At 33.1% G+C, this 14,275-nt stretch overlaps 2 protein-coding genes across 2 annotated transcripts in view; both read left to right on the forward strand.

Moving 5' to 3' along the window:
* LOC132168550 (probable purine permease 10) overlaps positions 1–14,275 on the forward strand; it is a 62,138-nt gene that overhangs the window by 20,707 nt on the left and 27,156 nt on the right. The window lies entirely within an intron of this gene.
* On the forward strand, positions 1,821–4,265 carry LOC132171212 (WRKY transcription factor 28-like). The gene is made up of 3 exons (XM_059582471.1): positions 1,821–2,406; positions 2,517–2,660; positions 3,613–4,265. The coding sequence occupies exons 1-3, from the start codon at positions 1,958–1,960 to the stop codon at positions 3,977–3,979; spliced, it is 960 nt and encodes a 319-aa protein (XP_059438454.1). The 5' UTR covers positions 1,821–1,957; the 3' UTR covers positions 3,980–4,265.

The raw sequence follows: 14,275 nt of genomic DNA on the forward strand, positions 1-14,275 counted from the left end.
AAAACTTAAAAAACAAAATCCTCAGTACAAGCTACAGTGGAGGAGCATGATATTGTAGATATTATCGAAAAAATACACTTTAGTTAATGAAGATGAGTAGATCTGAGTTTGAAAAACTAGATTTAGATGTACAAATTAGGTAAAAAAACGAAACGGCCAAAAATAAAGTTGAAAAGAGAAACAGCTGAGTTTTCTCGTCGTTGGTTTTTCTTTCTTCACGTGGTTATGAAGTGATAAATTAATCAAATATAATGAAAAAGTTAAAAGTTAAAAAAGAAATTACAAATTACGTATGAATTGGTGTGGTAATTTAGAAGTAGTCGTGACAATGAATGGGAGAGACGGTGCCGTTAAGTTGGATCCTCAATCCGTCGGCAATCTTTTCATGTAGGAAAAGCCGCAGAGCGTCTCCCACGTGCCCGGTCGTGAGTCGGCTACGGTCAAATGCCGGTGGCCTCATGGGACACGTGTAAGCGACATATCCTCGAAATCTAATAGTTAAAAAGTTTGAATCATTGACCACCCACACTCATCATCGCTCACAAAAGGCCAATCCCGTGACTGACTGAACCCGGTTCCCCTAGTCTTCGCTGACTTTTATCCAACTCTCTCTCTCTCTCACGCTCCTCCCACTCTCCGTGTCCCTCACGCTCCTCCCTTTGTCCATGCCCCTGCCCATGTGCTTTGACATTTTCAAACCTATATTTTCACCCTAATAGCAAATATTCTTTCTTCTAAGGTGTCTGGTTTATATATATATATATATATATATATATATATATAAAATATATAGTATAGTTTGATCTCTTAAATTTAATTTTATATATATAAAATTTAAGAGATCAAACTATACTAAATATGTTTTTTTTTTTTTTTTTTTTTTTATAAATTAAAAAGGTTGGAGGGGGCGACTAATTATGCCTATTCTACCCGGACGTGACTATATTAGCATCAACTCGCGGGGGACTGCTCAGGAAGAACCTAAACGGCGAAAACCGCAGGCACACCCTCAAGATCAACCGAACCATAGCTTAACCGTCCGCCCCACCAGGGCATCAATGGGATGTATTTTGTATTTTGACGTAAACCCTTAATACACTAAATATGTTTATTAATGTATTTTGACTTTTGAGGGATGGTTTTTTATTTTTGATTTGAGAAAGTGTTCGGATGTAATATAAATGTGAAAACAATTTTTAAGTTTCGAGAAGTGTTTCAAGTTATTTGTTAAAGTTTTTGACTAGAGAATAAAAACAAAATGGTTTGTTTTTAAGGGATTGCGGTTAATAAAATAACGAAACCCTAATTTTGTTTTTTGTTTTATATAATAGATGATTTAAATAAATAAAAGTTGGGTTTGAAACAATGTGAAAGCCATATATTATACACTAATCTTTCTACTATAGATCATCAAGTAAAAGTATGTGACATATAGTGGTCCATTTGTTTAGCATTATCAGTAAGATGTATTGTACCTAATGAGTTTCATCTCTAAAGAAGTGAGAGAATTAATTAATGAAATTTAAATTGAAGGAAAAGAATCTTAATCATTAGACTAGAGGTCTAGCTATTGTCTTATTCTCTTTTATTTATTTATTACTCAAAGAATAAAGCAAAAATCTATTTAATTTGTATTTGAAGGCCAATGTATTAAGTAATTAAACAAGACTTTGTTTTTAGTATTAATTAATATATATGGATGAGATTATATATAAGCATGGACCGGGAAATGTTTCCATCTGAGAGGGCACTTTTTGGTCTTCCCATTGGAAGGTGTTTTGTCAACCTCCTTTATAAAGTGATGATAAAAAGTCTCATTCAAACATGAAGACTCCCTCTCCCTCCTTCTCTCTCTCTATATATAAATCTCATCAAATTACATTTAACAGAGATAAGAACAGACTAGCAACCCTTTAGAACAAATTAAGCAGATCTTTTTTTTCAATCTTCTTCCTCCATGTCTGATGAACATAGAGATCATCATGTTTACTACCATGATCTTTTCCATGATAATCAAAAGCCTGCTTCCAATAATATTGCTGGTTCATCAGCATACAATTTGCAGGGATTTGATCCCTCTTCCTACATAAGCTTCACTGAGAGCTTGCAAGCACCCATGGACTACAACTCATTGGCAAGTGCCTTCGGCTTGTCGCCGCCTTCGTCAGAAGTATTTTCTTCTATAGAAAGCAACCCGAATTATAAGCCGACGACGGCGGAAGTTGCAGATTTAGGTGGCGGTGGTGGTGGAGGTGGTGGTGGTAGTGATATTCCGGTGGTGAGTACTCCCAACTCTTCCATCTCTTCCTCTTCAACTGAGATTGGCGCAGAGGAAGATTCCGGCAAGAGTAAGAAAGATAGGCTGTCAAAAGAAGTAGAAGATGGAGGGGAAAGCTCTAAGAAAGTGTAAGTTTTGATGAATTCTTCTATGTAGGTTAACTTTTTTGACGATTTTTTTTCTTTTTTTGTGTGTGTGGGTGCAATTGATATATATTGATGCATGGTTCAATCAACAGGGGGAAAGGAAAGAAGAAAGGAGAGAAAAAGCTAAGGGAGCCACGGTTTGCCTTCATGACCAAGAGTGAGGTTGATCATTTGGAAGATGGATATAGATGGAGAAAATATGGACAGAAGGCTGTCAAAAACAGCCCTTATCCAAGGTATGTTTCTCATTTCTTGCACGCAAACAAGAGCACCCACAGAAAGAAAAATAAATAAAAATAAAATAAAAAAATCTCCTTTGATTTGTTCAAACCCCGTACATGTGTTCATACATACAACCTTTTTTTTTTTGTTTTTTTTTTTGGAATTTTCATACATACAATTTGGTTGATCTGCTTGTCCTCTTGTGTTAATTAAATCCTTGTGCCCCCCTTGTAATTTCCCAAAAAATCAAAATCAAAATAAAAAAAAGACCTGGAAAAAGAAGAGAAAAACTTGAAATTATATGTACTACTAAGATGATGTTTGGCCCGGCTGTGTCCTCTTAAGATTCCCCTCAAGTGGTGTATTTTGCACCCACGTAACTAAGGCAGGAAACGAAACCCTAACCCCACATTTTTCTTCTCTCTTCTGCATTTTTTGGGTATCCTCTCCGACGCCACCCGTCTTTTCCGTCATCTAGTAGCTTGATATATATCATACTAAGAATAAGGTTATTTATTGAATCACACTTAAATGGTTATATATACATGGCAATAATATAGATATACACACAAATTACCAATGTGAGATTTTTTTTTTTTTTTTGGGTGTGTGTGGCAACCAAAAGGATCGGAGCATGATGATCATAACTCTGATATATAGCTCTCCACCATTCTTTCCGAGATCTTTTCTGGTGCCACTAGTCTTTTTGGCGATCTAATAGCTCTGATATCATGTCGAGAATAACATTATGTATAAGGCTATAAGCTATATATATATATATATATATATATATATATATATACAAGCAAATAATTAATATAGGCACATAATTTTATTTTTTTCATCTTTTGGGGCAACCAAAAGGAGCAAGAATTAAGATCATATATTATAAGTACTCTCTTTCTTGATCTCCAAGAATCTGATCCGACAAATACTTTTATTTGTGTTTTTTTTTTTCAAAACCAGGAGCTATTATCGATGCACCACACAGAAGTGCGGCGTGAAAAAACGCGTAGAGCGATCATTCCAAGATCCATCGGTTGTGATTACAACGTACGAAGGTCAACACAACCACCCAGTTCCCGCAACGCTGAGAGGAAATGCGGCAGGAATTTTCCCACCTTCCATGTTCACACCGCCGACAGGTGGAGCGACGCCGTTTCCTCATCATCAAGACCTCTTCCAAATGATGAACAGCCAAGGTGGCAGTGCAGGATCCAACATGTATTCGCAGCAGAACCAGCAATATCATCACCATCATCATCATCAACTTCCTGACTATGGACTTTTACAAGACATAATTCCTGCTATGTTCTTTAAACAAGAGCCATGAGATAGAATCCATCCATCTCTCATTGTATATACAGTTACTATCTTCCTGACTTAATTCCTAGATCGAAATAACATCATATTTTTCTTCGCTTCTTGTTCTTTGGAAGTGAATTGAAGTACTTGAAATCTTTAGTTTGAAGGTAATTAATCTGCTTGAATCTCCACCATCGATGGGAAATGAAATGTGTGGAAGCAGATGAGGTTTGGTAGTGTAGTTAAGTAGTGGTTTTAGAAGAAAGAGACTTGCTTGTACTACCTATATATATTTATATATATTTTCAGTCCAATCAGAGCTTGTATCCTTTGAATGGTATATAAGGTTTGACCCGTTAAATTAAACGGGTTAAATTATGGTTAATTTATACAGTTTGATACGTATTTATACTTCAACACAGTTTGCCACATTAATTTGTACGTCTTGGCACGTTTAACACTGCAGATCAAATTATCAACCGTTTTATGTTTTTGACTCGTTTATGTAGTCTTATATCTATATCCATACAACTTGACACGTTGATGCGGCAGAAATGATCAACCCTTTTGTGTATGAATTTTCAAGAGTTGAATTTTTCAAAGGAGATAAGAAGGAGAGAGAGCTTGTTATTTACTAGAAGAAGGGTGGGGTAAGTGGCGGAGCCACGTGAGGCTTTGGGGGGTGCCATTTGTGTTTTGTTTTTTTTGCTGTTTTCCTAAAAAAATTCTTCTCTCCTACTTACAATATATATATATATATATATATATATATATATATTATTTTTGATGATTTTGTACTTCTAAGAGACTGTAAAGTGTAGTTTCAGACACTTTTTTTTTTTTTTGTAGTTCTGTCTTTTTGATATAGTGTCGATATATTACATTTCTAATATATTAATAATGAATTTTTATAGATATTTTTTTGTGATGCATATATTGTGTGAATTACCAAATTTTTAGGGTAGAGAAAATTTTTAGGACGCCAAAAAAATTTTAGCTGCACTCCCAATATGAATTGTCTGGCTCCACCACCGGTGGGGTGGGCAAGTTTGTACCACAAGGGTCAAGATCTAACAACAGCAAGAAAAGGTTAACTTCATTAGCCCTATCTGTGTCGAAAGGTTGAATCACTTTCAAAAATGGGTTGATTTAATTGGGACCCAAATAAGAGTACTGGTTGCTGGTTTTGAAGCGTAAATGATAAGCAGGTTTCCTGCCCAATTAATACGGATAGTATAATGCCAATTAAGGTGCCGAGCCCTACCAATTTGGCTGGTGATTGACGCAAACCAAATTTAGGTAGTGAGTAGGTATTATAGAATTGGCTTCTTTCAATTTTTTTATTACATTTTATTGTCATGTATATCTTGCTATTAGAACATACATACATACATATATGATGTATATATCATGCATAATGTTATGCATGGGAAAATATGCTAACTTGATTGAGTATTATAAATCGCTACTTTTTTCAAAAGTTATATATTAAGTTGATGGAAAATGATGAATTTAATCATTAATTAATGGCTAATGCTAGGTGCTCTTTTGGTGTTTTCCTAGTATTCTTAGGTGGATATTATTTTTTTAAAAAGAAAGTGGCCCTTATTTCTCTCACTCAATTAAAAATAATAATAATATTTACCTAGGAAAGCACATAGCATTTCCCTGAATTAATATTCTAACATTTCCTTTACGTGTAGGTTCAAATTCTCCCTTAATAAATGAGGCGCAACAAGTGAAACTAGCCCAAACTTTCCCTCCCTAGTTGTGCCAAACCGGCCAGCCCAAACACATGGCCAACTGGTTCTCCAAAACTCAATTTTGTGTGAAACACACCTCTTGGAGGGAAGATTTGGCCATATCATGAAACCACTCTATGTGAAAAGCAACGTGTGCACTCACTCAGAAAAGAAAACCCCGAAAGGAAGGTGGATCATGATCTCTATCATGATCGAAGACCAAATCAATGGCTGATTGATGACAATTTCCTTATGAAGGTACATGATCAAAACGGTACTTAGCTTATATAAGGCTAATTGAAGTCTAAATCTAGGTATACTCTCATGCCATAATTTCTATCTCTTTTATTTTCTTATCACCTTACATCCATACCATTACTGATTTAAGCATCAAAGGTAACGCCACCACCACCAACGACATGCCACTCTGACCTTTGGTTATTTGTAAGATTCACATATTAAGGACTAGGTGTGTGTAGTCACTGTATTAACAAAATACATAATTTTTTTTTTTCCTTCTTTCTTTGTTCAATATTGCAAATTAGTTTTGATGATAACTAAAAAATGGGGAAGAAAAAAAACCAAGAGAATTGGTTAAAAGACAATGAAAAAAAAAATTACAGCAATATATTTAGAAAATATAAAATTACTTGAAAATTCAAAAATGAAGAAAATAAAAATTTAATACCTAGTTATTTGTTAGATCGAGTGCATATCCACTAATTTTAAAATGAAAAAGTTTCTAGTAAATACTAGGATGTTTTGGAAAAAAACCTTGACATATAATATGGTCAGCTGGGTTGACATTTAGACAAATTAAAAATTAAACTTAAATAAGATATTGAGAATAAAAACTTTAATATATAAGTGATATAAGGTATTCAATTTTACTCTTAAAAAACTACGTACTTATGCTCATTCTATATATTAATTTCTTATATATTTAGTGTTCACCCTTATTCTTAATTTCTTCTCGACTATCATGCGCATGCGAAAATGTGAAGTACAAATGCAATAATACAATATTCCCGCAAGACATCCAACGTGCATATGTATATATGAGAACAGAAAATGCAGTTTGAACCATATTTTTAGATTAGCGGTGGAAATTTGTGTTACTTGCGTTGTGTTGAGCTATATATATATATTTGAAAAATATGGAACTTCCACCGATGAAATTTCATAAGCATAAAGTTCTTACATCACAGAGCATACAGTTCTGAAAAATTATAGTCAAAAGCTATGAAGGTTACAAAGTCATAAAAATGACTTCAAGCTTCCGCTAACCCATGTACAATTACATTTAAGGAACATATCTACTTCGTGCAAATTAGATCTAAGATATGGGTAGCCCAAATATAAAACAAAAATAAAAAACCACTAGAAACTAAAAAACCGGCCGTGAGAGTTAAGCTCCCACACCGATTTACTCCATTCTCAACCCGAAGGACAGGACAACAAATTCATCCTCAACCCAAAGGCCAGGACAAACAAAATAAAAAATAAAAAATAAAAATGCCACAAGCAACAGTGGAGAAGTACAACATCGTAGACATCCTTTCGGAAGATACGCCTTGACCAAAGAAGACGATCAGATCTACAAACTAGATCTAAAGCAATCCGCCAGAAACGGAGACCGGTAGAGCTTACAGAGAAGACACCGAGCACTGCAATCGTGAAAAGGGAGGAGAAAATATCTAGATCTAGATCTTCCCTCCTCTTGAAGTTTTCTTGATGTTGTTTAAAAGAAAAGAAAGAGGATGAAGGTATGAGTATATATAAGGCTATATAAGTTAATCTTAATCCGTCCAATTTAACAAAATGGGTAAGACCTTTCGATCTCTAATTCGTTAATTTCGTGTTAGGTTTGTATCGAGTTCAAAAATCATGTTATAAATTTCCAGCCTTAATGTCACGTGTCAAGTTCGAACCTCTCAACCCTAACCTTTAAATTTGATATTGAATTCGTGTTAGAATCATAAATCGTATAAAAAATTATCGGCCATGATTTAGATAAACCTCCGAGAAAGGAAGACGCACTTGTTAATATAAAACCAATTATTGGGTCCTCATGAGAGAACTCATTAATTATACACATAACCCAAAAGAACTAAGAGCTAGGCTATAAAAATAGTGGGCATAGGTGTGTGCCGGGAGCATCAAGTAATAGGCTAAAGGTATACGGCTGCGTAAGTGGCCAATCATTCAAACCTTGAATAATGTTTAGACACGTATATGTAGGTGACTTATAGGGCTCACTTTGACAACAATTATGCTTTTTTGAATAATATATAGGAGATGGCACTAGTACGTGTACACATGATGAAGAAGGCGTAGGCAAGCCGTATAGAACAAGACAAGTGCAAAAACGTGCTTCTATATTTTTATAATTTATTGTATTTTTCTTTAATAAAGTAGCTGTTAACTTAAAAAATGGTCTATGTGATTCTTATGTATATCAATATGCTTTTTCGGGTTTTAGAAAGTAATCAAGTTCGTCATTGAATTTGTAGATAGGTCATTGGATATTGCAATCGCAATAATAGATTTATTAAGGGTGCGTTTGGAAAAGAATAATCTGTGTTTTTAAAAGATATTGTAAAATGTAAGGCGTTTGTCATTGCGATATAAAAAACACTTAATTTTTTCCTAGTGCTCTCTTAGTCCTAGGTGAATATTATTTTCTAAAAAGAAAAAAATAAACTTCCCTTATTTCTCTCACTTTATTTTTAAAAAATAATATCCGCATAGGACGCGAATAACACTAGAAGAACATCAGGAAAGCATTTAGCATTCCCCTTATTTAAAATATGAAGAAGAAAAACAATCTGTGACTTCTATAAGCAAAGTAGAGGGTGCTTATTTAAAAAAAAAAAAAAACGAATTTTAACCAAAATTACGATTTCGTATAACAAATATTTGATGAAAAAAATTACTTTTTAATATGTTTTACCAAACGTTTTTGTAATTTAAAAAAGTAGCGATTTTAAAAACGCACTTATTGAAACTGCAATCCCAAACAAACCCTAAGAAATGTTTCTGTTAATGGTGGTGTAAGTACAATTAGGACGGTGGTGCTAACAAAGGCGATCTGGAGAATCCACAAAGAGCACGTACATAATACATCTGCAAATAATACCACTAGAACAGCAGAGTTATTATAGCTCTTGGGAGGAAAATGGAGAGGTGCTACATTAGCTGCATCTTCATCAGGAGCTGCTACCAATGGCAAACGTGTTGTACCAACTGTGAAAAAGGCAATTCTGCTTATGAAATCTAAGATAAAAAGAAGAAGAAACCAAATTGAAAATGTTATGTTGAATTTAACTAAATGTTGTTTAGTGTATGTGTAATGTTGCAACTATTGATCATATGGCTGTATTGGGGAGGAGTGTGGGACATGGGAATCTAGTCATGGGACATATTTTAATTTTGTTAAGTTATGGCTGTTTTGTATGTGTAAAGTTTGTAACTACTCTTGATCATGTTGTTTTGTGTATGTGTACAGTTTGCAACTCTTGATCTCTTTGTGTTTTATAGGTGTGTTGTTTTGTTTTGTGTAAGTTTTTGGACATATTTCAGAATTGTCAAGTGTTGATCACTTTGTGTGTGAACATATTTTTTTCTTATCGGTATCTCACTATATTGACATGGCAGTGTCAATCAGTTATTCGATCAACCCTTTTGTAAACCAAAAAAAATAAATAAATAAAAAATTGACCGATTGACACTACTGCATTAATAAAAAGTGATAGTAATGAGATAAAAATATTATTTCTAATATTACTCTTATTTGCGGTAGGCTAACCGACTTTTTTTAATAGAGATAACGCGTCCCACTAATTGTTAGTCCTAAGTGCTACTATTACAAACTTGGAAAGTTTTTTGGTTTGAAATATTGAATGAATCTGAGGGTATGTGGTGGAATTTGCAAAATTTTGGGAAAGGTATATATGTGTCATTTTCAGTATTCTCTTTGCTGTTTTTTGTAGTTTTGTTCTTTTTGTTAATATGTCAAGCTGTCATAACCAAATCATGCTCTTGTAATTACCCAAAAAACACTTTGAATTAGTTAGTTTTCGTCTCAATGAAGCAAGTGATTAGTTTTTATTTTATAACCAAAAGTGTGAAAATAATTCCATTAATTAATTAAGTGGTTTCTTCATTTGCACTTATGCAAGATTAAGCTACAAGATACCCCCTCTGTATGGTTCATTTAATCTATTAAATTGACATGTTTTCAATTATATGTAATTTTTTATGTGAAGCGAATATAAATAGGCTTATTCAATAGTCTCTGCACGGAAAAAGAAGTACGTACTTACTAATGGCCCATTTGGCCCGCTAGCATTAGTCAAATACAGAAAGCCCACAGTCTCGGCCCATGATAGGCCCTTGAACACGGGCACAACACACTGAATCTCCTCCTCCCCACTTAATTATGCTTTAAAACATTTATAGGACCACACTGAAAAATTAGCTACAAACTAGTTTTACCTATATTTTGCAACTTTATCTTCTTCCTTTGACTTTTATTAACTTAGGCATCGAAGATTCTCCTACTTCTTTGAAAACCCGCAGTTTTTTATGACTTTTCTCTTATTAAATAAAGTGGCCTGTTGCCAGTTTGACTGTCTGAAAATTTGCTTTAACAACATACATTTTTATTGAATTATAAGAAATTCTTCATCCTAATTTGAAGAAAAACTTTATCCTCCTAATCAAAAAATTGTCTCAAGTCTAACCTTAATGGATCATCAACAAACTATGTATTATGAAAGGTTATAATTTATATGCTACTCGAGTACTTACAAAGAAAAATATTAATGGGGCCATTTAATCCTAAAAGAATATTAAACAATAAACCTTTATTATGCGGGTCCTTTACGTTTTCTCGTAGTCTTTGTTGCTCCTTTCTATGACATCACCAAACGTTCTCAGCCTCACAAAAAAATTTGTTGGTCCATGGTGCGGACCGTTTATAATGGAACATAAATTTTCTCCAAATCAGTTTAGAAAAAATATCTTCAAACTCACTTAATATAATGTCATGTGTCTATAAATATTTAAAAGACACATTAAATTTAGTTTAAGTTAATAAATTGCTATTAATGACGTTAATAATTTAATGTGTCTTTTATAGACAGATGATGCTATTTTAAATGGGTTTGAAGGAAATTTCTGTCATTTATAATGTTATACTGAAAAGTCATTAACAACACAAATAGTTATTATTATGGTCCGTTTGGGTTTTAAATTTTAAATGGTGTGATTTTAAAATATGCGATTTAAAATGTGATTTAAAATAGTGCCAAGTGTTTGGCACTGTTTAAGTGTTAAAATCACAGTTTAGCTTTTAAAATTGTGCATTTTCAAAAAAGTACCCTCTTTACCTGTGATTTAAAAACGCAGATTCTATGTTTTCGAATCTCAATTTTTAAAAAATGCAATCTCAAACAATCAATTTTCTACGAATTGATTTAAAATCACTCTTTTTTATATATAAAATTGCAATATTAAACACACTCTTTGAAACATTACCCGTCACAACCTTCTCCATGATACACAAAAACTGGTCTCTTAACAATTTAAATCCTATTAACACATTATTTTGTATATAAACTTAAGCATTGAAAAAAAAAGAAGATAAATATAAAATACAAAATACCCGTTTTTTTATTAGGATCCTCTCAATTTTAAGTGAATATGTTATAATATCATTTTAATTTATTTAAATGATTTGACGCTATGTATATAATTTACATGTAACACAATAAAATTTGGATCATGAAATAAAAAGTTTTTTTTTTTTTTTTAAATGTTTTTTTTTTCCTCTAGTTTTCTTCAGTCGGAAGCTAAATGAAGACAAGAGTACCTAAAAGTGACAATTACACTCAAAATCACCAAACAAAATCCAATTTTATATACCTGATCACCTAACTTGCAAAATATTTAATAATAATCTATTCCCACCACTAAATTCTTATTATTCATGGAAATAATTTAATTAAACAATAATTACAAGTATAAGATGGAAAGCAAGTACACATCACATGCAAACACCAAACTCTTGCTTCGATTCCCTACTATAAACACAACTTTTCGAAATGATTCTATTGGGACTCACACAAATTAATGGATCCAACTGCCAATAATTTGAACTGTTAATATAACAGAAGATGTTTAAATAGATTGTTGAACCATTCAAAATTTAGTTAAGTCGAAGCTAATTGTTGTAGATTCTAATCCGTTTTAAGTTCTTATTATCCATGTGTAGAATCTAACTAAACAATAATTACAAGTAAACACCAAACTCTTGCTTCCCTAATATAAACACAAGTTTTCAAAATGATTCTATTGGGATTCATAACAATTAATGGCCCAAACTGTTAATAATTTGAACAGTTATTATGATAAGTAGATAGATTTTAACAATTTTTAGGCAACTAATTGTTGTAGATCCTGATCCATCATCACTTCAAAAAAGATTCTGATCCATCATAAATTCTTATTATCCATATCTAGAATAACTAAACAATAATTACAAGTATAAGATGGAATGACAGAAATTTTCTCCAAATCAGTTTGAAGAAAATATCCTCAAATCAATTTAAAATAATGCCAAGTATCTATAAACATTTAAAAGGCACATTAAATTCTTAACGTCATTAATAACAGTTTACTAACTTAGACTAAATTTAATGTGTATTTTAAATATTTATAGACACTTGATATTATTTTAAATGAATTGTAGGATATTTTATTCAGACTCATTTGAAGAAAATTTCCGTCCAAGATGGAAAGCAAGTACACCACATCCGTGCAATTGATGTAAACACCAAACTCACAGCAATTAATGGCCTAAACTGCTAATAATTTGAACAGTTATTATGATAAAACTAGTCGAAATAATTCAAAATTTGGTTGAGTAAATAAATTTTAACAATTTTTAGGCAGCTAATTGCTGTAGATTCCGATCCGATCAGTCATAAATTTTTATTATCCAAGTCTAGAATCTAACTAAACAATAATTAATAATTATTGATTCTCTAATTAATATAAACACAAATTTCCAAAAAAAAAAAACAAGAAGACTATTCATTACTGGGTCGTCGTGAGAAAAGAAAAGCGCAACTACAACCCAACCCACCACAACAGCTATTATCAACCGCTACGCTGAGAGAGAGAGAGGGGGAGGGGGTGAGAGGGACGTACCCTCCGACATTTTCTCTATTCTTTAAGCAAAGGCTTTCTTCTTCTTTTTCTTCTATTCAGATCTCTCTCTCTCTCTGTCTGTGAATTTTCGATCCATAGCTAGGGTTTTCTCTGTCTATCTCTCGCTCTCATTTCTCATATATATGATTTCAATGTGCTAGAGAGCCAATCGCTCTCCCTTTCACGCCTAGAGCTTGACAGGTACTTCTCCACCGCTCCATCCACGTTTTTTCAAAATTTTGCAGTTCTAATTATGTTTCTGTGTTATTTTGATGTGATTGTGATGAGCGCAGCATTATTGGTTTCTTATTCGTTGATGTGGTTGAGTTTTTATTTGGATTTTCGCAGTTTTTAGCCTATTTTTGGGGGGGACCATAAATGGCGGTTTCCGAGCCGATCACGCCGGGGCAGGTACGGTGTTATCAGTTATGCATGTATTTGTCTGCTTATTTTGAGTGAATGCTGGGAGATTTTCGCTTGCTTGATTGGATAGTGAATTGGGGGCGAAGATCTTTTTTGTTTTGTGAAATTAGTGAGCACTTGGTGTGAAGAGGATTCCATTTAGTATGTAATGTTGATGCGTTAGCTCATGCATAGGATTGTCATGCATGGGTTATCCGGGTTTGCCGAATTTTTTGTGGGGATCGCTTCTCCTAAAGAAATTCATCTTTCGCTGCCAAAAGTCTCATGCTGTTGGTTCAATGTAGCAAATTGTTTTTCTTGATGCATTTTCTGCAAACTTCTGTTGAGTATACACATGTGAGTGAAAAACAACTAAGTTCCACATTGAAATTATCTAAGAATGAGTGGTTAATATAACATAATTGAGCCCAAATCCACTAGCTTAAGCTTTTGGGTTGAGTGGTATCTTAATATGTTATATTATGATCCCATTGAAAGAATTTTTAAGGAATAAATAAATCTCTGCAACAACTTTAAATTGGTGTTCGTGGTTTTATTTTTTTAATTTATTTATGAACTAGAAATATTCACAGTTCACATTTTTCCATTGTTATTTGGCATTAATCTCTTTCTGCCCATATAAAGTGCTTGTTAATTTAGTGGTTCTTTTTGTGAGAGAAGCAACGTCACCACCCTAGCTCAATATACTTTGTTCATTCTAAGCCTAGCCCACCTAGTGAAGCAATTAGATTCAGTGCTGGTAATTGCTTACACGCAAACTGCAATAAGGGCTTGCAGAGGGGCTCTAAATCATTTGAATTGACTAATTCATGTGACTGTGTATCTTGTATTGAATCAAAAACCTTTGCCCGCTCGAGGTACAGTCCCAATATTTACTAACTCTTCTTCAATCAAGATAGTAAGATTTGAAAGTAATTAAGAATTTCATTAGTGACTTTTGTTTT

The sequence above is a fragment of the Corylus avellana genome, chromosome ca2 (assembly GCF_901000735.1).
Source record: "Corylus avellana chromosome ca2, CavTom2PMs-1.0".
In the NCBI taxonomy this organism is placed as follows: domain Eukaryota; kingdom Viridiplantae; phylum Streptophyta; class Magnoliopsida; order Fagales; family Betulaceae; genus Corylus; species Corylus avellana.